Consider the following 25,194-nt stretch of genomic DNA (forward strand, 5'->3'; position numbering starts at 1 on the left):
CGTGCCGGTTATCTCGTTACGCCCTACGGGAACACCCGTATTTTTTTATCCGCACAAAGCACTAAACCGCAACACAGGAAGGAAAGAAGGAATACGAGCGACAAAAGAACTCTCAACAGCTACTGTCCATGCCAGCAAGGGGAAACGTTAACCACGCTCTTGGTTCGATGGTCCTGCTCCCCGTGAACCACTCAGGTGGACCAACACCTTTTACCGAAAAAAGAAAAAAGAAGTGGGCCAACACCGTTCGGTGGCTTCTATCTATTAGTTTAATCCACCTTCCTTGACAGCCGGGCCGAGCAAACAAGTACTTCCGCGCGGGCATCCACAGGAAAAAAAGAGCCTTCCATGCTTGCCGCCGGACGGGACTTTTGAAAAAGAGCACGATTTTGCGTGCATGATGAGATGTTGCCATCCATGAATTCTTTTTTTAGGGCCTTCGGTGCATAACGTGTTACAATCCGCGTTACATGTACGACATTTGCCTGCGTCTCAGGGGTCGAACGCTGCGCCACATCAGAGTGGTCATCGATCTGTGACCGTTGGGCCGTTGGAGAGGGTAACACCACCATGTGCACAGTGAGACAGTACGTTAGGGATGTACAGGATGTGCATGCCCTGAAAGCCTGCGCTTGGCACAGAACTCTCTTCAAAGAATTGCAGCTGTCACCACTCCACTTTGGTTCTTATACACCAGGGGCCTCATCTTTCATCAGATGTCTCTCTCTTCCGGAATATACTGCTACCGATCCCCATTCCATTCGCTAGCCATGTGGTGATTGGAGATTGGTGCAGTACATAATGGATGGTAGATCTTGGTGCGGTTTAACCATCCAATTATTATCACGCCAGCTAGCATCTAATCAAGTGCATTATCTTGAGAATTTTACTTGTGAAAATATGGGGAAAATGGGGTCCTTGTCATTCATTCAAGATGTTCTTCATGCCCATACAATGCTAACATGATAGCTCAATAAAGAACCACCATCAGTGTATGGCATCGATCCATCAGAGTGACATATGAACTCATCTTATTTGAAGATATATTCTCCATGTACATCCACATCACACAATACTAAAAATATATGTAACTTGGAATTAGAAAACATATTCCTATCTTCTTCTTCTTCTTTTTTTTATTTGAAATGAGGCTGTAACAACAACGATCTGGCATTTATTCAGAAAGAAGATATTTACAAGAGTTGCAAAGGGGGGAGATTAAGGAGGGATCTCACCTTCCAGTCAACAAGAAACAACAGAAAAGCTTAAAAACAAAAACAGAAATGGGTTTCATCCACAAGATGACAACTAACAACCAAGAGAACTAAAAACAGAGGTGGGCAACAGAACTTGTTTGGCACTCTCGAAGACCTTGGATCACAGGATCGCCATGGTGCTGTTTTTGACCTGATTATATTAATATTAAATATATTCATATCATAACTTATCTTGATCGATAGGACCAGAGTTTAGGGTTACAAGTATCTCTGTCAATGTTGATCGAATAAATTAATTATTTTACCAAGATCACCAATCAAATCAGTACTAAGTTCATTGACATAATATGGCAGTTGAGGATTAGTTGATGGTGTTAGCTAGGACGCATCCATCGCCAAGCTCATCACCTACTTCCATATTACGTGGAGAGGCAACGATCCCATGGGCAATCTGCGAGCTCTCTCCCGAATCAGGTGTCAAACACCAGCCGACACACAGTAACTTGTAACACAAGGCAGAGAAGCACCACGCATAGCGAAACCGTATGGCGTATGGCTACCAGCCGGAACGAAAGGACTGGCCCCACCTTGCTCTTCTACAAAACGTGGGTCGTAGACCTCCAGTGAACAGGGACAGGATTATATTCTCGTGATTGCTGTTGTGGACGCCACCTAGACAAGACAAAATAAGGAGCCCATCACGAGGTGCCGGCGGAGGCTAGCACTGAAATGGTGGACAAAAGTCCCGGAAAATTATACTACAAATAGATGAACGCTGCAATAGTAAAATCACAACCATTCATTTAATTTTACCTTCCCAACTCTACGTGACGGCTCTGGTTGATACATCGTTTTCATGCACGTACATGGTGTCAGTACGTGGCTTGTGTTGATACAGAGTAATACCTGAGTTGAAGTGAAATATGTTAAATTTTAGCCAATTTTTGTGGCTCTAAGTTGTGATTGCTGCTTTTTCTTGGACCGCAAACTGATAGGTATGTTATAGATTACAAGCTGAGTCAGGTAAAGTTTTAGATATGATGCATCACATAAAGGTCTATGGATAACTAAAAATTAATTGAATAATTATCTCCTACAAAGTAGAAGAGAGGTTTGTTGAAAGCTCTTGAAAAATGTATGATATGATGGCGTATTGTACGGGTTAAGATGATATAGAGAAGAAAACATTCATACCGTGTCACCAATCTCTTTCGTCTCGGAATGCAATGTCTCTTTCTCCGTGCTTAGTACTCTTGTAGCCCTCACAGAGTCTGTACCATGATGGGGCTCACCTGATGAAGAGCTATTCACACCATGTGATCTTGTGCTCGTCTTCACATGTGTGGCTCCAGCGATGTGGGTTAGTCGGGCATGCATGCAGTAGAAAGGAGATCACGCCACATGGGCATAAAGCAGTCACAAGTACTCCTTTACGTGTATTAGCTTTTGCCTTTAATTTTGCCGCCTCAGTTCGATCTCGTAGTCATGGGTGGGCCTTCTTCCGTGAACCTGATATTATTGGTGCTCTGGTTGAGAAAGGTCCGAGAATAATTAGCTACACAAGGTAATAATTAAATCAAATGATGGATGGATCCAGACAGACATCAATTTCTTGTGCTCGAGTCAATTAAGCAAGGCAGAAATGTTAACATAATCAAGCAGATACCATGGAAAAAGCTCATTGTTTATGAAGCATGAGTTAGTTGTCATGGGAGGTTGAGGTCAAGGATCTTGTCGGAGAGCTGGTTACTCTAGAGATAGAGTGAGCCGAGATGGGTGAGGTTGTTGAACACAAATGAGATCTTACTGTAGAAATCACTGCGGCTAAGATTGAGATGCACCAATAACTGTTGAGGGAGAACAAGCTTGCAGGGATCTGAGGGTCCATCTCTATAGTATGCTAGCGTGAAGCAAGGTGGTAATTGCACTCAAACTCCATTGACGAGTAGTCCTCTTGGATTAGAAGTCGTTCGATGCATTGTTCAGGTTAACTTGACTATCAGATATGATCATCGAAAAGCTGACATGGTGTCGGATTTGTTCTACTGGTGCAAGAAGCCTAGATCATGTGGAAGACGGTGGGTGTTGGAGGGCCTTGAAGTTCTAGGACTCAAGGAGGAAGCACTTGAATTCATGTTTGAAGATGTGCTCCAGGAGCCTCATCAGTGAGATTCAAGCAAGAATTATCAGGCTAATTCAATCTATAGCAAAACAAACTTAAAAGTGGAAAGCATTTTGCTATTTGCTTTGTCCTCGGACCAGAGTATATATGAAATTAGCTGGTCCTGTTTTAAACAACAGTTGACTCGATAATCATATGCGATGAGGGTAACTGATGCTAATCCAGCACCGATAGGAATTGTATCTTTCATACGAAAGAAGAACTCACCCTCCTCCGCACGAATTTATTGTTGGATCGTATAATGATCGTTTTGAGATCTATACAAATAGAAGAATGAAAAAGTTTGTGTAGGATATAATCCATTGGTGCAAAAGAAGATCGATCATTCTTTGTCACGAAAGAAACAACCCAAACTCATTTACATGGGAGAGAGAGAAGGAAGTGAGCCGATAGGCTCAACTCTAAATCAGAAAAAGATGGCCGGATCTAAAGCTAACGGTAATCCTATTGCTTCTTGCCTCTTCTTTTGGATGTCCATTTTGGCTTATGTGGCACAAAATAGGAAGCCCATTAATACGATACCATATAGAGTGACACTAATAGTAATGGCTTAATTTGAATTTCCTGATGGAACCATAACTCAAGAGCCATCATGTGAATACAATTAAATTTATTTTGATTGATTTCTGAATAGAGATCGGAGCAGGTCTTGTATGTAATATTAACAAATTTTTGAATGTGTTATTCCCAAAAAAAAAAAAAAAAAAATCAGTTCCTTTTTATTAAAAAATTTTGGCTAATTTATTTAGCCTCACTTCACCTCCTTCCAATCAGGGAAGCAATGGACCAAGGCTAATATCAATTTTTTTACGTTGCTTAAAAATTCTGGTAAGTAAACATAATAAATTGGAGACCAGAGGGGGGCAGTCATGGTCAGGGCATGATAAAATTGTGCTGGAATGGAAGCACACCAAATTCCAAATCAACAATAAATATATTAAAGATGTAAATGTTAGTTTTTTTTTTAAATTTAAGATGTAAATGTCAGTTAAGGGGAAAAAAAATTACATGTTAGCAACCCAGACAAAAACCATAGTTGATGGGTGTGGTAGCAGCCCAATGAACCAGACTGTGGTCCAATGGTTGTCTCCCTCCTCCGTGAAGGGTCTGAGAATGAATCCTAATAGTGTTATTTTTTTAAAGTAAGGTAGTTTTTAAGTCGGAAAAATCATAAAGCAAATAAAATAGTTCCTATGAGAAAATTATTGTTATTCATATTATTATTTAATTTCTTGAAATAATATTTTGAATTTCACAAGACCATCATAAGTAACTCTCCTTCTTACCCGTTATGACTATTACAAAAAGAGCACTATGGCGTTTGCATTGACTTATCATACATGCATTCATTACAATGATGGCCTGGGCATGAGGCCATGACCATATGAATCCACAAATATTCATGGAGCTGCTTTTTTTTTTTTTTTTTAGAATGACCCCATGCTATATTACGTCTAGAGAGAGAGGTGTTTTTCTTTTTTTGGTGGGGGATAGAGATGTCTTTTTATTTAAAAATATTTGGAGGAGGTGGGAGAGATTATTATATCCCAAGGAAAAAAAAAAAAAGAAAAGATAATTATTGTACAATGAACCCTTAGTTGCCTTCGGATATGATATGATGGTAGAAGTTCCATTTACTACAATACCACATAAAGTCAAAAGTATCATAATTTTATGCATGGAATAAATGATACCCTTCATTTCAATTGCATAGCTTTAAAATTTCTTTCTCCTTGTGTCACTGTTGCTCAGAAAGGAAAATAAAAGAAGGGTTAAAAATTAAAAGAGAAGGGTTTTATTGTGAAATTGATTTATATAGGTGCATTAATTATGCATCACCCATTAATACTACCAAATCTGTTTCACCAACCATGCATTCTTGTCTCCTATTTTAAAGAAAACAAATAATAACATATATATATTTTTTATGTTAAAGGAAATAAATAATTGCATACAAAGAAAGAAATCATGGTATGTATCTCCTTGTAGTAAAGGAAACAAATAATGGCATACAATAAAATAAATCATGGTATATATTTTTATATCACAGCTCACCAATCTTTGTAATTATAGCATATCTTCATCGTATTACTAAAGTTATATAACCGGTTTCTTATAAAACTTTTATATAAATTACATATCTCATTGCATAGAGTACGAGAACAAAAATCCTCTGGTGTACGAGATCATATACAGTGATTTTTTTTTCCTTTTTTTTGTTACATATTCTGTCATATCTATTTAAAATGAAAACTAAAAAGTCAAAGTGGATTATGACTCCTATTAATAAAGTTCATCTGTCTCATAACTTTATATATATATATATAAAGTATTATTCATGAGGACATATCTCTCTCTTCTATCAAGTCAAGCTATCCTTCCCTCTTTATCTATCCAAAAGACTTCTCCTTCTTAAGTCCCTTTCTCCTCTAAAATATGAAGTCCTTTCCTCTCCACGACCATGAATTGTATTCATCAATATATAATATATATTCAAATAATATATATATATATATATATATATATATATATATATATATATACATTCGATGATTTTTGTTATATACTTTAAAGTTATTTAATTCATACTCAGGAATAATCTTATACATACCTTCAGATAAATCTATACATACTCAGATAATTGATACATAGTTTTTATAACATCGTATTTATCTGTATATATTACATGCTCGTATGATACACACTTAACAGATTTTTGGTATATACTATAAATTTTTTTAGTATATATCCAACAAAAATCTAATACATACCTCCAAATAAATCAAAGCATATCCAAAAAATCAATATATAATTTTTAAAATATTATATTCACCAATATACAATGTATATTTAAATGATACATACTCGATGGATTTCTAATATATATTTTGAACTTCTTTGGTATATGCTTAGGAGTGATCCAACACATACTTTCAAGCAAATCAATATACAGATTTCAAAATATGGTGTTTACTTGTATGTAATATATAATTTTTAAAATATTATATTCATCAATATACAATGTATATTTAAATGATACATACTCGATGGATTTCTAATATATATTTTGAACTTCTTTGGTATATGCTTAGGAGTGATCCAACACATACTTTCAAGCAAATCAATATACAGATTTCAAAATATGGTGTTTATTTGTATGTAGTTTATTGCCGTGTGATACGCAATTGGGATGGATGCCTTATGAGGAAGAAGATTTGAAGAGAGAGAAAGGGATTTAGGGAAGAGGAGGGAGCTCTGGTGAACGGACGAGCAAAAAAAGGATGAGTTAATATAGAAGAAGAGAGGGATACGGGGGAGCAAACTTATGAATAATTCATCATATATTTTCTTTTTTTTTTTTTTATTTGAGAGTTTCATATGATCTCCTCCCATAGAATTTTGTTCCCGAGTGTGGTCCCTCGCTGTATCATCAACAAATGCACATCTAAACAGTTAAACAAATCACACAACAAGTGATTTTTTATTTGTTGGTTGGCATCTTATCTCTTTGATATTTATTATGTCCAAAGATGCGGTTAATTGACTCCAAAATATTTTTGCTCTGAAATTTACTTTCAAAAAAATAAATCATATAAATCACATGATGATCTCTAGTGATGTATATTATTTGTAAACACAAGCAAATAAATATAATCAGCAAAATTTTTTCTCTACATGATACATTATTGTTTGGCTCCATTATTTGCTAGCATATTTTCACTGTGCTATAAACTCACTGTACGTCCATTAAGATGATGAATGCTACCGAAGCTATGCTATGGAGAGTGTGGTAAATGTGATGGTGATTTTTCCGCTCATCACCCTCTCTGCAAGGCGTATGTCCACCAAAGGGAATTCACCAATTGCATCCCTTTTCATCTCTGCCATGAGCTACTCGGAGACCGAAGCGAAGGATGTGGCCACGCCCCACCAGTTAATAGTAAATTAGCACTCGCACTCTATTGATCCTTGACTTCTTTGGATTCTCTTCACTGTGTCTTCCCTGTCCACTGCTCGGTACTCACCAGTGCTCAATCTTTTTACATAGTAAAAAACTCTATTCTCCCACTTTTTATCTCTCTCTCCCTCCTTCCCCCCTCCAGTGTTGGTAATGCTTAGGACCAAAATAAACACTACGGTAAATAACTAAATGTCCCTCCTTTCTGTCCACCACCCTCCCTCGTCCCCTTTATAGGAATTCTTTTCTCATTAAGTTTGCCGCCGCCGCCACTGGGAAGAGGGAAGGAGATGATAGAAGAGCTCGCCTTCCGTGGCCACGGCTAGCATTTCTCCCCTGATGCCGAGGCAAAGGCGGCGCCTTTCCCTTCTGCTCTTCTTCATCCCCACCTCCTTGTTCGCCCTCGCCCTCCTCCACCTCTCCGGCGACGGCGCTGCCGCCTTCTCCCGCGCCGCTACCCCCATCCAGGAGGCGAACCCCGCCGCTATGCTCGCGCTGAGGGAAGAAGTATCCCTTCCCAAGCCCAAATCCCACCACGAGTTGAGACTTCTGGAGAATGCGAGCGATGGGTTGGAACCCAGCTCCGTTTCGGTTCCTAAGGGCACAAATTGGTCCGAGGCCAGGTCTCTACTTCGCCGCCTTCATTCTAATGCCCGTTCGAGGCGGTTCTCCGCCAGAGCTTACGAGTTCTTCCATGGATATCCCCCCGTTCGTTCCAATCCCTCTTGCAAAGTTCGCTTTTTTATGACTTGGATCTCTTCGTTGGATGCATTTGGCCGCAGGGAGCTGCTATCAATGGAGAGCCTGTTCAAATTCCACCCGGGTGCTTGCTTGCTTATAGTCTCCAGCACCATGGACTCCCCCAGGGGTGCTAGGCTGCTGAAGCCCTTCAAACAGATGGGCTTCAGGGTGGCGGCAATGTCGCCGGACTTCGACCTTCTCTTCAAGAGCACACCTGCCAGGGCCTGGTTCAAGCTTCTCCGGAAAGGTGAGATTGATCCCGGGGAGGTGGCACTCGGGCAGAACCTCTCTAACCTGCTCCGGCTTGCAGTCCTCTACAAATTTGGAGGAATTTACATTGACACTGATGTTCTAGTGATGAAGAGCTTCTTGGGTCTTAAGAATGTCATCGGAGCTCAGGCGGTGGATGCCGAGACAGGGAATTGGAGCCGGTTGAACAATGCTGTGATGATATTTGACAGGAGGCATCCTCTTCTGTATAAATTCATCGAGGAGTTTGTGCTGACCTTCGATGGGAACAAGTGGGGGCACAATGGACCGTACCTTGTTTCGAGGGTGGTCTCGAGGGTGATCGGAAGGCCTGGTTTCATGTTCACGGTGCTGCCGCCGGTGGCATTCTATCCAGTGGATTGGAATAGGATAGAAGGGCTGTTTCAGGGGCCACAGGGTGGGAACCACTCAAAGTGGGTGATGGCCAAACTTGATACAATTTGGGAGGAGAGCTTTGCTGTGCACCTACGGAACAAGCAGAGTAGAGGGATGAAGGTTGAGGAGAAGAGTGCCATTGCAAGAATAATGTTGGATTGCTGCGTTTTCTGCAATTTTGCAGTGTCTGCGCTGTAAATAGTAAGGAGCAGGAAGAAGTTGTTCAGATGTGCCAACATCGAATGCCAATATTTACCACAGCTTGTTGTCATGGAACATCTAAGTCCATTCCATGGCTGCAGTGTCTAAAGGAGAGATATGGTTGTAAGAAAAATATTCTATCTTTTCCTTTTCTCCTTCCTTTTCCTTTCCTTTTATTATGTCAATCACCTTCTGTTAATGGTGACATTATCACAACCTCCTTGGTATAATGGGTATGTTTGTGCAATAACAGTATAAGGTTGTGGTTTGTACTCTTGTGCTGTCGAAACATTGTTTGTGTATGGGCCTGATTCTGCTTAACAAGTTTGCATTGCAATTCAGGATTTTTAATTGCTGCCTGTTTATGATGTGTGCATGTTCTTCAATGAACTTAGAATCTGATTGTCTATGGCAGAATATGGATTTCTACCACCCATGTCATTCAGAACTTAACATATCAGAATACCATTTAATTGTTGGAAAGTCAGAATAAAATGTTTCGATCGAATGTTGTTTCTCAAAAGTTTTATCTGATTGTTTGATCATACTTGGTTTCATGTTCTAGACTACCTCCTGGTCTGTTCAATGAAAATAACCTCCCTAATTATATCAATGATTTCTGAACCTTTGAAAAATGTCCTTCCTTTGTTAGCTGACATAGTTTTTTCTCATGAAAGAAGATCTGAAAGAAGATGCTATAGTCCATTGTTGACATTTGATCAATCATTTGTGTTCTCTCACTTTTTATTCATCTAAAATCATGTCCTTTGCGGACAAAAATAACCCAAAAAAAATTGTGTTTGTCTGGTCATGATTATCTTATCTTGACTGGTTTATCTTTCCTTTGGGTAAAAGTTTGTGAAATAACACTTGAAACTGTGATGCTTCTTGTGATTTCAATACATTTCAGTCTGCATGAAACTGGACAATCACCCTTTGTCAGTGTTGGCTACCTTCGGAATAGCTATAAAATCAGCCTATCATATTATTATGGTTTTATTTTGCTTTTATGATTAAGATTTTTTCGCTATAAAAAGCAATTCATCAAAAGTTCTTCACCTTGAGTTCATGGCTGTTTCTGCATTTCTTTATGTTCCTGCTCTACACTTTTGATAATCCTTTTAAGACGGGCATTAAGAATTCTCATCTCAATACTCTGAATTAATATTGCGAATCAACTTGCTTGTCTATTAGTTTTATCCCCACATATTTCTGGTGATTCTATATGAACTAACGCACTGTAATCCAAGATTTTGACTGATTGGTTGAAAAGCCATTTAGGCAATTGTTGTCCTGTCCACACTTCGTATCTTTAACCACAATAAACATCTCATGTTAAAATCCAATAGCAATTATTCTTCAGATCATTCAAACCAATGAGACCATTACTGAGTCTATTTTATCCCCTTATTTGCGGAATACAATTTTCTCATCATGGGTCACTATACCATTCTAAACATGGACAGTGCAATGTTTCTGCGGAGTTACTAATCCTAAATCTCTTAAACTTCAACTGTTCTTCAGATTATCATGACCTTAATGTCTGGTTCTATTTTGTATATCTACCTGCAGCACATCTTATGACATAAATCTTTTTCCTAATTGCTGAAGCATTCCCCTTTGCAGGAAAAACATTAAGTAATCGATGATAACATAAATCTAACAGCCTCCTGACTGTACTGTTTTTTGAGGGGAAAAAAAAAGAGAACATGTGTTACTCTTCTTTATGCATCAAGTCCTGACTCTACTGTTGCATGACTCAATGTGTTACTCTTCTTTATGCATCAAGTACCACATTCTCTTCTTGGAACTGGATATGCCTGCAATACTTGACCACTGCACAGTGGTGGCACTCTGTTTGGAAGAGGTTTGAGGATGAGTTGGCTGGGAGCTTTCCCAAGTGCTTGACCTGGATAATTTTTATATTAATTTTTTTTCATTATATTGGTAATGCCCTCACTATTACCGTTGAAAGCGAAAAAAACCTGCCACATTAAGATCCAGATAGGAACATCCTACAATTTTTTTCACCACAAATACACATCCCATGTGCCATAGGTTGAAACTGTGCTGTCATCGCATTGTTCTTCTGGTTTTCTATCTACTTCAGGGAGTGAGGACCATCCTACCAAAAAAAAAAAAAAAAAGGAGAAAAGGAGAGCGAGGACCATCAATCATGCCTGCGGCTTTAGCGTCTCTGAACTGCTTTGTTCTTTATGATATTGCCAAAACATCTAGAACATGAAGAAAGTGAATTCAGAATTGCTTGCTTGATGAATTAACCAGGAAACTTTGGTTCCATTTTTGAATCGAACTTATATCTGAATGTCAAGAGCATATTATGGCTATTCAGGATGCGAGACTAAGATGAGAGACATATCGGCCGAAAAATTAATGCAATGAAAGGCAAGACAAAATGCAACATGGAATTTGTATTGTGTTATCATCTGATTATTATCATCGACGGAGTTTGAGCAGCATTCTGTGCAGTCAATACGGCTTCCTTTTCAATGGGGAAGATGGCTACTTGCAACACCTTTTCAGGGTGCCCAAAGTTATGCCAGATTACTTAATCAAATTGAGTAGGACATGGTTTAAGCTTGATGATGTTCCAAATGCTGTCGGGGAATTATTGGGATCCAGTTCCTCTGAGTGGTTGAAAAGAGTCAAAAGACACACTGATGACAGAAACTGTAAAATAGTCGCATTCCTAACATGTAATCCTAGAGTGGCTCCCCTGTCCCAATAACAATGTCTCCTATTTTAATGGAATCCAATCAAGCAACGGACTAAATGGCAAACAAAAGAAAGAATCTAATCTTTCTAGTACATATTGTTAACCTAAGATAGACTCTCGCTAGTACATGCCATGGGCCTTGAAAAACAAATTGCTCAGCCAAGTGGTAACTTTAGGTTACAACAGGGCTACCCTCATTTGAGACCATGCTAAAAAAGGCCATGCTGTTGATTGTAGGATGGTTACAATAATAGATTTTTGCAATCACATTTTTGCATAATCCATTCCTAGGTTCATGAAGCAGTGCAATCTATTTTGCATAATTCCTAAGAACAGACAAAGATTATATTGGTCCCTTCTGTTACTGTTAGTGAGAAAGTGAATTTTTATCCAATTGTCGCCACATAAATCCTACAGTGAAACCTTCCTTTTGGCAATTAAAAAAGAAAGTCATATGATTTGATGCATCCCATGACATGAACCACGTTTAACACATCATAGTAATCTACAATTTTAAAAAGAAGACCACATTCCTGAGTTGCAAATCCTTCTATGACCACAATTCTTAATGCAGACATGCCAAATTATTTCGCCAGCTATGGGTTTTCAAATGATCAAATCAAACTTATCTGGAAGCACATTTCTACGCCATTCTAAGCCCAAGCCCTGAATGATCCTGGGGCCCATCTCTGCTCTTTAATAGTGGAGCCCATCACATTTATCTGGATGCCGATTGAAATGAAATCCAGCGAGCGCCGCCGTTTCGCGGGCCTGCGGGATTCCGAGACGCGGCCAGACGAAGACCTTTTTTCGGCACCGTTGACACCGACTCCAGTTTCCCCCCCGAACCTGGGGCGCCCGCCGCTGAAATCCCGATCCAACGGAACTCTTCCTCCCCGTAACAAAGAAAGACCAAGGAATAAAGACCAACAGAGGGAAAGAAATAAACCAGAGAATGCTGTGGTGTTCCTTGCTAAATATACATGTAGTTAATGTCCACCATTTATTTCGGAAGGCATCGTCGTCGAAAGCTCGTTGTTTTGTCCCCTCTGAGCTCGCTCGGCCAACGCCATGGCGTTCTCGCGGCCATCGTTGATGGCGAGGGGCGTGCGGCACTCCCGGCTGTTCTCGAACCGGCCTTCGTCGCTGTACACGCTCGCGTTCACGGTGCTCCTGATGCTGTCTGTGGTCCTCCTCATTCTCCTCGCCCTCGGCGTCTTCTCCCTTCCCGAAGGCGACGACATCCACCATGATAGATCCGTTTACGAGACCACAGCGACGTATCTCAGGTTCTTGCTATGCTCTTTTCCTTTCCAGTGTTGTCGCTTCCTTTGCTCTGTATTGTGTCCGATTTGATTTGATGCGATGGGCGCTGGATTTGGTGTTGTTGCTTTAATCTCTGAAAATGTCAAAAAAAATGGGTTTTGGGTTGTGGTTGCTGCAGCGATGGGAATGGACTGGGGAAGAGAGGGCCGCAGTGGACGGAGGTCGTCTCGTGGGAGCCCAGAGCGTTCATCTACCACAATTTCTTGGTCAGTCTTTGCAAAGCTCATTCTTTTCGCGCCTGAATCTTTCTCTTTTTTCTTATTTTATGACTTTGACGCACTTACACTTGGCTTCACTTTTAGATTTTCTGGGATTATATGTTGGCGATTTTAAGAAAGATCTAATTTTTAGATTAAGCAACGTAATCCATTTGAGAAAGGAGAGAGTTCTTGGGAAGTTGATAAGTAATTCGTTTCACCATTCTAGCTTAATCTTTCTGATTTTTGACTGGCTTGTTTATCTGAAATAGTGAAACGTGTATCAATTTTGCGCTGATGAAACCCTAAGATTTCTCAGTGGTGGTCTCACAGGGATATGTATCATGTTCAGTAATTTGACATGGTTACTCATGTCTTAATGTATCGAAGCATTGGAGCCCACTATCTCATGTTTGCTCTATGTTTTGAAATTCCTTCAAAGGGTTTAGTGCATGTCCTCAACGTGCACAAATTAGTATCCTTGCACGCATAACTAGTTAGTTTTTAACTATTGTAGTTTCTATTTACTTCTCTCCTTATTGGCTTTCCTTCTTTTCTTCCTTATCCTTATGGCTGCTTGAAGTTAAAAGGCTTCTTATTATTGTCAGAGAGTACTTATTATTTGAATTTGAATGCTGCTTTGTAAATCTGATTACTGGCTAATGGTAATAGATTCTAGATTTTGTGCATCTCCTGCCTTTTAGCATGCAACTAAATTGAAGGTGTTACACATACTGATTTTGATGTACATTTGTCAGTCTAAGGAGGAGTGTGAATTCCTAATTGAACTGGCAAAGCCTCATATGAGAAAGTCGACAGTAGTTGATAGCACTACTGGTAAAAGCATAGACAGCAGGTTTGCATGCTTTAGATCTCCCCTATATTCTGAAAGTTTTTAAACTAGCTGATGGATTCTCAGCATTATATATCCACAAAACATGCAGGGTTCGTACAAGCTCAGGCATGTTTTTCGGACGAGGACAAAACAAAATCATTCAAGACATTGAAAAAAGGATAGCAGATTATACCTTTATACCTGTAGGTATGTATGAAAAACCTTGGTTTTTAGTGGCCGATCTTTTTCTTTTTTCTGACAAATGCTTCCTCACATTACATGGCTCATGGACAAAAAGGCCTTCTTATAACCCATTATGTTCTTCTTTTTTTTTAAAATAAATAGGTGAAGATTTAATATGTTTTGGATTATGCATCATTTCTTCGTGCTTTATTGAGAACTTGCCAATAGTGTCATTATTGTTGTAGTGTTAATAGTTTTTTGGTGACGTAACACAGTATTGACTGATTAATATCTTCCAACAGCCGATGCAAAAGAAAAAAAGATTAGAAAAAAAACATAAAGGAGAGAAAATCAGATAGAGACCCATACGACAGTAAGAACACTGGTTGAAATTTGTATATAGGCCTTCTTTGCAGATCTGATTTATAAGCAAAGTATCTGGGTCTTGTTTCCGGTCCTAGGCTTTAACTGGTCTTCTTTTAAGCCCCATGGGTCTAAAAAAACTAGTTTCTATACCTATTTGATATTAACAACTATTTATTATACAGGAAATATGCAGCCATTTTAGAACAAGGGAGAAATTTTGGAGGGCATAGCAACTGCTTGTATGAAAAATGCATAGTATTTGATTTGTTCATCATGCTGCATCACTGAGAGGGGATATACAAAAGGTGCTATGTTTTTTCATACTTTCTGTCAGGTGGACCTACTGAAAGATTATGAGTCTTTCTGCATTAGACACTTGTGGAAGGGTTTATGGGTTACAACAGCAATGGATCTTTTAACTCACTTCTTATGTCAGTGGAATAGATAAATGAAGCTCACAAGGAGTTGAAAAAGCTGCCTCAAGTTATGGCATTAATGTCCTAAAACTGAAAAAAATGTCTTGAGGTCATCGTCACAGACTCCTTTTTTTTTTTTTTTTCTTTTTTCCCAGAAAAAACATAAAGGGAAGCATAAAGTGGGAACAACGACGTCGAGTTCATACTGAATTTCATTTATGTTCTGTGTTGAATTTGGACCTCGCTATGAATCTACTGAGCAAGTTGTATGTTCTGGACTCTTACACAGTAAGGCTATAAAAGCTAATATCTCGTAAAGGTCTTCAGTCTGCTGTTTTGCTGTTAAAATAATTTATTGTCTAGAGTCATAATGGAAACTTATAATCTTATATGTGGGGAAGCATAGGAATAATATTTAAAGATATGACTTATTGGAAAATATTCATATTATACAACATATTGGCTTGAAAATTTCTTTTATTTGAGGATCTTTTTTCCTTGCATAAACAGAATGGCACTTTGTTAATTTTTTCTAGTTTGAAACAATTTAGATTTCATGCATACATCAGGCAAGTGACAAAACATTATCAAGATACTATTTTTAATTGGTTTGATTATAGTTTCATTTCTGCTTTACTGGTAGCTTGTCTATGCACTGCACCTTTTTTACCATTATGCAAGGAGCCTTAAACTGACTTTATGTTTCACAGAGCATGGGGAGGGGCTCCAAGTTCTGCATTATGGAGTTGGACAGAAATATGAACCACACTTTGACTACTTTCTTGATGAATTCAACACTAAGAATGGGGGTCAGCGTATGGCAACCCTTCTAATGTATCTGTATGTATATTCGCATCTTATATGCTTTCATTTTTTTCTCTTGTTCTTTTTTTTTTTAAGGGGAATATATCCCTTCATAATTTTCTAGTCATATTAAGCTGCTTGGACACAGCTCTGATGTTTGCTCTCTCTCTCTCTCTCTCTCTCTCTCTCTCTCTCTCTCTCTCTCTCATATATTACATATGTACAGTTCAGATGTTGAAGAAGGAGGTGAGACAGTATTCCCTTCTGTCAAGGTCAACAGTAGTTCTTTACCATCGTACAATGAGCTATCTGAGTGTGGGAAGAAAGGTCTTTCTGTTAAACCAAAGATGGGAGATGCATTACTCTTTTGGAGCATGAAGCCTGATGCTGTTGTAGACCCATTAAGTTTGCATGGTTAGTCAGTATAGTTGCCTTGCCCATAAAATGTTCTAGTTCACGAGCATGCCTTTTAATCCTCAATGTATTATATGTAGCATGGTGATTGGTTTCTTGAATGAGTTGTTTCATTCTGTAAAATTCATCTTATTGTCTAGAAACTCCCGTTTTTGTGAAAAAGTTTTGGGTTTTCTTGTCAAAATATTGCACAATTCTTGAAAATGACATAATTCTTGATTTCTTTTCAGGTGCATGTCCTGTGATTAAAGGAAATAAGTGGTCATGTACGAAATGGATGCATATCCATAAGTATGAAGCTTAATGTATCTCATTATAGGTATTTTCCTGCTTCCAGCAACTGGAACTTTAATTATACAGAGTTATTCAGAGAAGTGGTTCAGCTTCCTTAGGGGCACCTTATGACATGATATTTGACCAAGATATCTGCACAAGCATCAATGATCCAGATATATCACAATCAGAAATTTAATTCCTTTTATTAAAGTGTATTTTACATATATGCCCATGCAAATATTGCTGGTTACATATTTACCCTCCAAAAATCACTATTTGCATATGTACCACTAACAATAACACCATTTTTGCATGTCTACCACTCCCGTTAAATTTTTGGCTAAAGGTGTTAATAAATAGCTTTTTTATGTGCAAAATAACTTTATTTCCCCTTTGCAATAATATTGCTGAAAAAATTATATAAAAAGAGCAATACAAACTAAATGATAACTTTTTTTCAGTGGTATTCATGTAAAAGGGTAACAATGTCAAATGATCCTCGAGATACTTATTTATTAATGTGGTTGACAAAAATTCTAATGGAAGGGGCATTCATGCAAAACCAGGATGATTTGAAGGCTCCATATGCAAGTAGTGATTTCCAAAGGATAAATGTGCAATAATCTATATTTGCAAGGACCATGTGCATAGAAAAGACAAATATATTCTTAAATTTTAGCTTTATTTATGCATAGCACAGAAATTCAGTTCTTAGATGTGTATACACTCCTAGAGAAGAAGGCATTCAAGATGAACTGTCCAGATCAATGTCCAAAAATCAAGTTTCCAATCAATACATTGATTTTGTGGAATATTCTGGAAATCACATATTCTATAATATAGAATTTGTTTCTATGACTTATCTGAAGAGGAGCCAATTGTGCTAAACTAGAGATCAACAGAATGCTTGATTAATAATCTTTGACCTGGTTGTTATGAAGATTTTAAAGTTTTGTGGTTTTTGTATGGTAAGTGAGAGAAGAGACAGTATTTTGCATTACATTGCAGCATTAAGTGCTCTGTTTTTTATCCCATACACAAGCAATACACAAGCAAGAAACATACGAACTACGTAGGCACAGGCGAAAGATTAATTTCTTTATCCATGCCTATTCCATGATTGATTTGACCACTTCAATAAAAAAACTAAGAAAAACCCATCCCTCTTAATTCATACATTGCAAGTATAATGTGTATTGCCAATTTTTACCTCTTCTACATGAAAGGGATCCTGGTATGGTTGCCTGGATCAAATTAGGTTGCTTGTTTTCTCCATATCATGTAATCTTAATGCATTCACCAATTGCTGTCTTATCAATTCCCTGATATTGTAGTTTGATTCTTGGGAGTGCATGCTTTATTCTATACATTTCGAGCTGAAGATCGTGGATCACCTATAAAAGATTAAGACTGAAAAGCAATGAATAAAGGATATGCAAAACTGAAGAATTTTTAGATATTCCGCAAATAAAATGCACCGATGTGTTAAGGAGTCGCCTTTCCTATATTTAGAGCATGTGCATAGAAAACACTCGCGCATTCCTTCGAATAAAGTAGGCAACTATCGCAGTCGAAAAATAACTCAACATGACAGCTCAGCATTTAAATAGCTAAGGTGAAAGAAATAAGTTATTGTTAAATCTTTTTCTTCCTTTAATCATTTTCCGGTGTGGAAGTGAATGAAGCACCCATTTGTAATATCTAGGACTTATATTTTTCACTTACTGTTTGTTATTTTATGCTGTCTTGCCAGGTTTATCTCCTGGATCATTTGGCTTGCAAGCTGTATCTTTTGGCTGAAGTTTCCATTCATCTCACTGCCTAACTGCTTATGCTTTCCCCTCTCTCTGCACTTCATCTTTTCCATCATATAGAATAAACATGGTTCTTTTCAACCTATGGTTAAGCTCATGTGAGACAGTCGTAAATTTATTGCTGATATTTTAATTGTGGTCTCATATACCCAGCCATAAAAAGAATTGATTTGGGACTGAGAGATATAGGAGTGATAGTTGAGTTGGCTTTTCTTTTTCTTTCTTTCCTTCTTTTTCTTTTTTAACAAAAGGGATTTTGACTAATTTTATGCTGGATGTTATACTGTTTTGTATTATAGTGACTGAATTCATTTGCTAGTCAACAAATGTGATGGGAGTAGCGCTTATATTATTCTGTATGATGATCCATCATTACATTGCATTATACCTAGTTTCTGCATCAAGTAATGCTTGAAAGCTTTATATCAAGGATTTAGATGGGTTGGAAAATATTTGTGCATCTCTAGGAAATCTTGGACAGTTTTACTTGGAAATATTCAATCCCACAGAATATAATTGTATGGACCTTTCACCTGTAATCACCAATCCCACCTCGGACCCATAGGGAATGCAATCTTAGGCATGCATTCTGAATAATAGGGTTTTCTAATTGTAAAGGTTTCTCAAAAGTTTGGAAGCCAACTTAGCTATTATAAGAGATTTAAAAAATTCTTTGTGCACCGCCCACGGTGGAGAAAATCTGACGTGGAGAGCACCGCTTCGTCTTATTGGACCATGTAGCTATCGCTTTTCAATGCGCATTTAATATCCGTAGTTCTACTTTTTCGTTTGAAATTTTGAATGACGAAAATGTCCCTTTTCTTTCGAAAAAATTATGACATCCTGTGCTGATATTATAGTATCTTGCATTGAAATTATGACTTTTTGTATAGAACGTCATAATTTTTTCACAGAATGTCATGAAGAAGGGCATTTTCATCATTGATGATAATTTTTCGATGACAAAAATATCATTTCTTTTTTATGACATCCTGTGAAAAAATTATGACATCCTGTGCAGAAGATCATAATTTCAACACAGGATGCCATAGTATCAGTAAAGGATGTCATAATTTTTTTGGAAAGGAAGAGATATTTTCGTCATTCAAAATTTCAAACGAAAATGTAAAACTGTGGGCATTAAATGGATATTAAATGCGCTTTGAAAAATGATGATCATGTAGTTCAATAGGATGAAACGGTGCGCTCCATATCAGATTTTTTGCATCATGGGCGGTGCACAAAGAATTTCACTAAGAGAGTTTAAACCATGAAACAAGTAGAGAGAGTCTAATTTGTCTTTAACGGGCAGAGAAATGATAGAGAAGTCATACGTCAAAGTTGAGGAAAAAAATCCAAACACTAATCTAACACTTCATTGACCATTATTCATAAGCTCCAAGATGAGTCCGCAGTTAGTAGATATGCTAATATTTTCTAATCCATGTTAGCGGGTTTATGGTAACCCAAGAATCCTCTATCGAGTAACAATAATCCACACAAGTTCATATTTGCTGAGAGAGACTTCTGGAGAAGCCAATAGAACTCTCAGTTTTCAGCAGAGACTTTGCCATAAAGGCTGCATACTTAACCTCATGAAGCCAGTCTTTGGGTCTTGTCCACAATACAAGTGGTATACTAATCGTAACCCTAAGCAAAAGCCCTCACATGATTCAAGAAATTGTTCATATGAATCTTCTTTAATCTTACAAATGGTTGAGAGTGATTATGGGAGTCTTCACCGAAATAAATATTAAAAAAACTGGGTCTGAGGGACAATCCTGTTGGATACTACTCTCCTAGTGTAGTGCCTGGAAATTCAAAAGACTGGCAAAAGATCAGACTGGTGTTTCTTTCCCTTTTTATTTCTTTCTTATTGAAAATCCAATTTCTAGTTTGATGTACTGCAAAAAATACTTGCAAAATTAATTTCGTGAAGGTGTCTAAGTATATAACCAGAGGTAAAAGAGATGGTTATAGCTTCAACCCATGATTACTAAGCTGGGGACCAGTGTATATAACCATTTTATGAGGAGGTGTCTAATGATGTAACCATTGAATAAAGCAAATTGAAGGTTTCCAGAGAGACTTTCTGGTGGGGTCATAGAGGATGCTAAAGATATGGGGGGTATATGATCATCCGTTGAAACCCTGTGGTGCCACCTGATGATCAGGTGTTGAATGTTATCTAGAAGAAAGACAATCAAATGTAACAAATTCCATCCAGATATCCATATTGAGCATTATTTGTATTTCTGCTTAACTGTTGTAAGATCCAAAAGCAGAACACTATTCTGAAGTATGGAAACTGCCCTGCTTGGAAGAGATTTCATCATCCAGGTGTTTATGTTTTAACAGAATTCATATTCTACAGGGACACTGCTGAGTGTATTTGATCTCCTATTGCTGAAGGAACCTAGTTTTTCGATTACCAAATACATGACGCACTTAGTATAAGTAAAGTCAGGATTTTTTCCTTTTGCTTCCAGGACATGGCAAAGGGGAGATGCCAATCACTTATCAGTTTCTACACTCAATTCCTTCACAAGTAGAGTATGAAATAAAAAGTTCAAACCACAAGACATGAAATTGATGTCAAATAATTAGAAGCATGATCTAGGATGGTAAGTGCTTTTAGAGCAGCACATATGCCTCAAGAGTATGGACTAGGATTGTAAGTGTTTTGTGGGTGAGCCTTCACAGTTGGCACAATGATAAAATTACTCCATTGTAACCTAGGTGTAATGAGTTTGAAATATAAAAACAACCTCTATATGCAGGGAGAAGTACGCATATTTGGCTCTCTCTATATCCCATAGTGGCACCCTTTTATATATGCTCAAGAGAATAATATTCGAACCGCCCAACATGTCAACTTACTCGAATACAACACAAAATGATAGCATTGGTCCCTAACCAATGTAAAAAGGATTGAAACAAAGGTGGAGATTTCAACAGTTGGGAGGCATCTTGCCTATCAGTTTCTAATAATTGCAAATGTGGAAATAAGAATAACTCAATAAAGAACATTCCTTAACATGTATACATTGAATCTTTTGAACGTGTCAGGTTTGTTCACGAAGCAAATTACATCAATTGTAATTTGACTTATACTGTATTCTCATTCTTGGCAGCAGAAATATATAAGCAGCATGATCTCTCCACCAGTTCTTCCGTATAGTCTTGTAAGCCGCAAATCTGGTAGTAATCCTAGAGGGATTCACAAGTCAGAAGCAATTAAAAAATGATAACATCATAAAGAATGACATTTTGCAGCAGTCTAGCTCTGCTTGCAATGAGATACTGTCACCCAGCTGCAAAACTAGTGGATGAGTTAATTCCTCTGCACCAGATGCTCCACATCACCAAGCTCTACTTCACTTCTCTCCCATTCTACACCATTTTGGAATAACACCTCAATCTGTTCCAGAGTCTTTCCTTTGGTTTCAGGAACACGCTTGTATACAAAGACAACAGACACCGCTGAAATAAGTGAAAAGATCAAAAAGGTTCCTCCCACTGAGAGGATGCGGCATACAGACAGGAAGGACATAGCAATCAGTCCACTGCTAACTCTATTTCCAACTGCTCCTAGTGCAGTTGCCTGTGCTCGCAGCCTTAATGGGAATATTTCAGTACTCAACACCCAGCAAACTGGGCCCATCCCAACTGAGAAGAATGCAACGTTCCCACAGACTGCCAACATAGCAGCCCCAATCCCAAGTTTTGTTGAAACGAGTTCATGTTTAAGCAGTGAAAGAGCAAGGCCCAATCCAAATAAACAAATAGTCATCCCAATCGTGCTGACAAACAGCAATGGTTTTCTACCCACTCTGTCAATTAGAAAGGTTGCAACTAAGATGAAGATAGTCTTTGTAAAACCAACAGCAACAGTGGCAGCAAGAAGTTTGCTGTCCGACTTGATTCCTGCATCCCTGAATATTGTTGGGCTATAATACACAGTTGCATCAATACCTGTGACTTGCTGGAAGCATTGGATTCCAAATCCAGTGATCATCATCCGACGTACAGCAGGAGAAGGCCTCAGGAGTTCACGCCAGACAGCCTTATCCCTGTATCCCTCAGCACCTGTAACACTAGCAGCTTTCTCTATCTCGGCCAATCTCTGTTCCGCATCTCCCTCGCTCTCACTAACCTTCGTCAGCACTGATCTTGCTTCATCGACCCTCTTCTGCATGACCAACCACCTAGGAGACTCCGGGATCACAAACAGTGCAAAACCAATAAAGACAGATGGGAGGATCCCAACACCAAGCATTATTCTCCAGTTAATATGTTCTGAAAGGCCAGAGAAAGCATAGTTGGAGATGTAACCAAGAAGGATTCCTACATTTATAAATATCTCAGGGAAAGAGGTAAGAGATCCTCGGGCAACAGCAGGGGATATCTCTGCTATGTATACTGGTGCAATCATGACACCAAAGCCAATCCCAACTCCAGCCAACAGCCTGCCTATCATCAGTACTCGGAAAGAAGGAGCAAAAGCCATTATAGCAGCACCAATTTGGAAAACAATGGCAGCCAATCCCATAGTCCATTTTCGGCCAACAGCATCTGAGGTTCTTCCACCTGCTAAGCTACCCAAAAGTGAAACAATGCTCAAGCACCCAACTAGAACTTCTTGCTGCACCTCTGTTATGTGCAGATCCTTTTGAATGAATAGGATACATCCACTCATAACACCCACATCTGCAAAACACCAGCGACAATTCAAAGCCTGAACTTGAGCTGAATGTTTATATTCTGTTCAGTCTAAATAATTGTGTGTGAGAGAGAGTTTAGATAGAAAGAGCGATAGACGAGGTTCTATGTAATTATGAGAGATAACAAGGTTCTTATGTTGTTATACTTTGGTTCCCAATTTCCTCATATTGTCTAAATACTTGACTTTCTAAAAAATTGATAATTTATGACTGCTTCTCAGAAAATTATTCCATAACACAATAAGCCAAAAAAATTTGTCCCTGTGAACCAGAATTGAAATTAGTATAGGTCTTTTGACAAGAAAGTCCTCCTTTTACAACCACAATCCTACACAAATCACCTTTTCTTCTAGAAAGCCATCTAATACCTGATTTTTGGTAATGGGGATGGAATAGGCTCTATTGCTCATCTAATGACTCATTTGACGGATCACCTTATGTTGATGATCCTGCCATTTATTTTTCCATCATCAAAGCACCACCTCTTTGAAGAAAAGGAGAGAGAAAAGCAAATTGTTCGTCTAAGCAGTTTGTGGGTTGATTCTGGAAAATTTGAAGCATGCTAGTCACTAAATACATGGTATCAACCAGATCAGTCATTAGTTGAACAATAGGGACTGTTTTGTCCCAGTCACCAAATCAGGTGCCACGTCTCATTAGACTGTTTGGGGGTCGGGTTGCAAAAATGGGACTAATATGTCAAGATCCCACAAGTATAAACCGAAAATTAGTTCAACCTTCCAACATTATAGAATGCCATTTTAGTAGCACCACTTTTACAAATTCCCATCGCCACATAAAATAGGCAACGAGAAAAAGAGATGCATGACATTACTCAAATATCCAAACTACAAGCAATACATATAACTTCATGCGGCACACAGTATAATCCATCTAGTTTTTTTTTTTTTTTTTTGGTATTTTCAGACATGCAGAAATGAAGTGTCATCATTTTCTCCGATTAGCAGCCATAATAGTAAGCTCTAATCCAATAACAAGGCATCTAATTTGACTAGTAAAGCCATAGCATCCCCATGTGAATATCTTTAACATCTAATTACGGGAAAAAAAAAATCTTTATCATCTAACATACAGCAACAGAAGAGATTCTTTTGAAAAAAAAAAAAAACACAATGGTAAAAACTATGCTGGACATGCAACACGTAGTATGAATAAGATTTAAAGTAGATACTATTGAAAGCGAAATCTGTTCTCCCGAACAAATGATAAAATAGCATATATACCAATTTTCCAGTATACTGGCCTAATGGCAAACGTTAGTTAGTAAAACCCCATCAAAGATCGCCAGGATCCTGCATTGCCATCCTCGATGCAAGTGTTAAATAAGTGATCATTAGTTAAAATCATTAGCAACATATCAGCCAAGATTCGGATTCTCCACGATTAACACGAAAAAAGAGATCTTCACCAGCACTAAAGAACCAATCAAACAAGTATTCATACAAGTATTCATACGTTCATATATCCAACAATAATAGACCTCTTGATCAAGAAAAAAAAAAAAAATCAGGCTAGAGAAAACAGATCCAATCCATCTAAAACAGATCTAATGGATCATTCAAAACACGACACCATAAAAAATTAGAAATTTAATAGTTCAAAACAACAGGGAGGCATATTCTCACCATAACCAAGAAGAACGTTGTTCAGCGACGCAAAGACGGCACAAGCAAAGACATATCTCCTGCTCTCGCTTCCCCGGCTCCGCCCCGTCTCCAGGACCTCTCCTTCCATCTCCTCTTCGTTCACCCCGGCGTCCATCCTCATGTACTTCCCCTTGCCCCCCATCCTCGGGAGCCTCGGCAGCCCGTTCCCGTTCCCATTGCCGACCTCCTCCAAATCCATCGACCCCATCTCTCTCTCCCGCCACTTTCCCACCTGCTTGAAGTCCCTCTCTTCTTCTCTATTGGGAGGCGAAGAAGAGAGAGAGAAGGAGAGCAAGGATTCTCCGGCTCCCGAGCGAGAGAGTATTCGATCGGACCGGAGACTTGGGCATTTCTCGGAAGTAGAGCTCCTGCCGTGAGGGAGCAGACCTGGCGACTTTTATTTCCTATTAGATTGGATTTTTTTTTTCTTTTTATATATATTTTTACCCAACCATTCGGGGGAGGGTGGCGAGCCACCAGGCCAGACTACG

At 38.5% G+C, this 25,194-nt stretch overlaps 3 protein-coding genes across 4 annotated transcripts; 2 read left to right on the forward strand and 1 right to left on the reverse strand.

The window, feature by feature from the left end:
* The first annotated feature begins 7,475 nt into the window (after positions 1-7,475).
* Positions 7,476-9,282, forward strand: LOC105055492 (uncharacterized). 2 transcript variants are annotated; one of them, XM_010937331.4, is made up of 2 exons: positions 7,476-7,980; positions 8,140-9,282. In XM_010937331.4, the coding sequence occupies exons 1-2, from the start codon at positions 7,697-7,699 to the stop codon at positions 8,939-8,941; spliced, it is 1,086 nt and encodes a 361-aa protein (XP_010935633.1). In that variant the 5' UTR covers positions 7,476-7,696; the 3' UTR covers positions 8,942-9,282. The 2 variants fall into 2 exon arrangements, with proteins under 2 accessions (XP_010935633.1, XP_010935632.1); XM_010937330.4 differs by having other exon boundaries at positions 7,477-9,281.
* Positions 9,283-12,551: 3,269 nt separating this feature from the next.
* Positions 12,552-18,671, forward strand: LOC105055491 (probable prolyl 4-hydroxylase 3). Its single transcript, XM_010937329.4, has 8 exons — positions 12,552-12,970; positions 13,126-13,213; positions 13,963-14,060; positions 14,149-14,246; positions 15,715-15,844; positions 16,035-16,222; positions 16,453-16,541; positions 18,252-18,671. The coding sequence occupies exons 1-7, from the start codon at positions 12,753-12,755 to the stop codon at positions 16,524-16,526; spliced, it is 894 nt and encodes a 297-aa protein (XP_010935631.1). The 5' UTR covers positions 12,552-12,752; the 3' UTR covers positions 16,527-16,541; positions 18,252-18,671.
* Positions 18,672-21,209: 2,538 nt separating this feature from the next.
* On the reverse strand, positions 21,210-25,095 carry LOC105055490 (probable polyol transporter 4). Its single transcript, XM_010937328.4, has 2 exons — positions 24,683-25,095; positions 21,210-23,022 (listed from the first exon to the last, which is right to left on the reverse strand). The coding sequence occupies exons 1-2, from the start codon at positions 24,909-24,911 to the stop codon at positions 21,647-21,649; spliced, it is 1,605 nt and encodes a 534-aa protein (XP_010935630.1). The 5' UTR covers positions 24,912-25,095; the 3' UTR covers positions 21,210-21,646.
* Between the last annotated feature and the right edge of the window lie 99 nt (positions 25,096-25,194).

This window comes from Elaeis guineensis, chromosome 12 (genome assembly GCF_000442705.2).
Source record: "Elaeis guineensis isolate ETL-2024a chromosome 12, EG11, whole genome shotgun sequence".
Lineage (NCBI taxonomy): Eukaryota > Viridiplantae > Streptophyta > Magnoliopsida > Arecales > Arecaceae > Elaeis > Elaeis guineensis.

Coding starts and splice junctions, on each gene's coding strand:
- LOC105055492 (XM_010937330.4), top strand. CDS start 7,697: ATGCCGAGGCAAAGGCGGCGCCTTTCCCTTCTGCTCTTCTTCATCCCC.
- LOC105055491 (XM_010937329.4), top strand. CDS start 12,753: ATGGCGTTCTCGCGGCCATCGTTGATGGCGAGGGGCGTGCGGCACTCC. Junction 13,214..13,962: donor TCATCTACCACAATTTCTTG/GTCAGTCTTTGC, acceptor TACATTTGTCAG/TCTAAGGAGGAGTGTGAATT. Junction 14,247..15,714: donor TTATACCTTTATACCTGTAG/GTATGTATGAAA, acceptor TATGTTTCACAG/AGCATGGGGAGGGGCTCCAA.
- LOC105055490 (XM_010937328.4), bottom strand. CDS start 24,911: ATGGGGTCGATGGATTTGGAGGAGGTCGGCAATGGGAACGGGAACGGG. Junction 23,023..24,682: donor CAACGTTCTTCTTGGTTATG/GTGAGAATATGC, acceptor GGTGTTTTGCAG/ATGTGGGTGTTATGAGTGGA.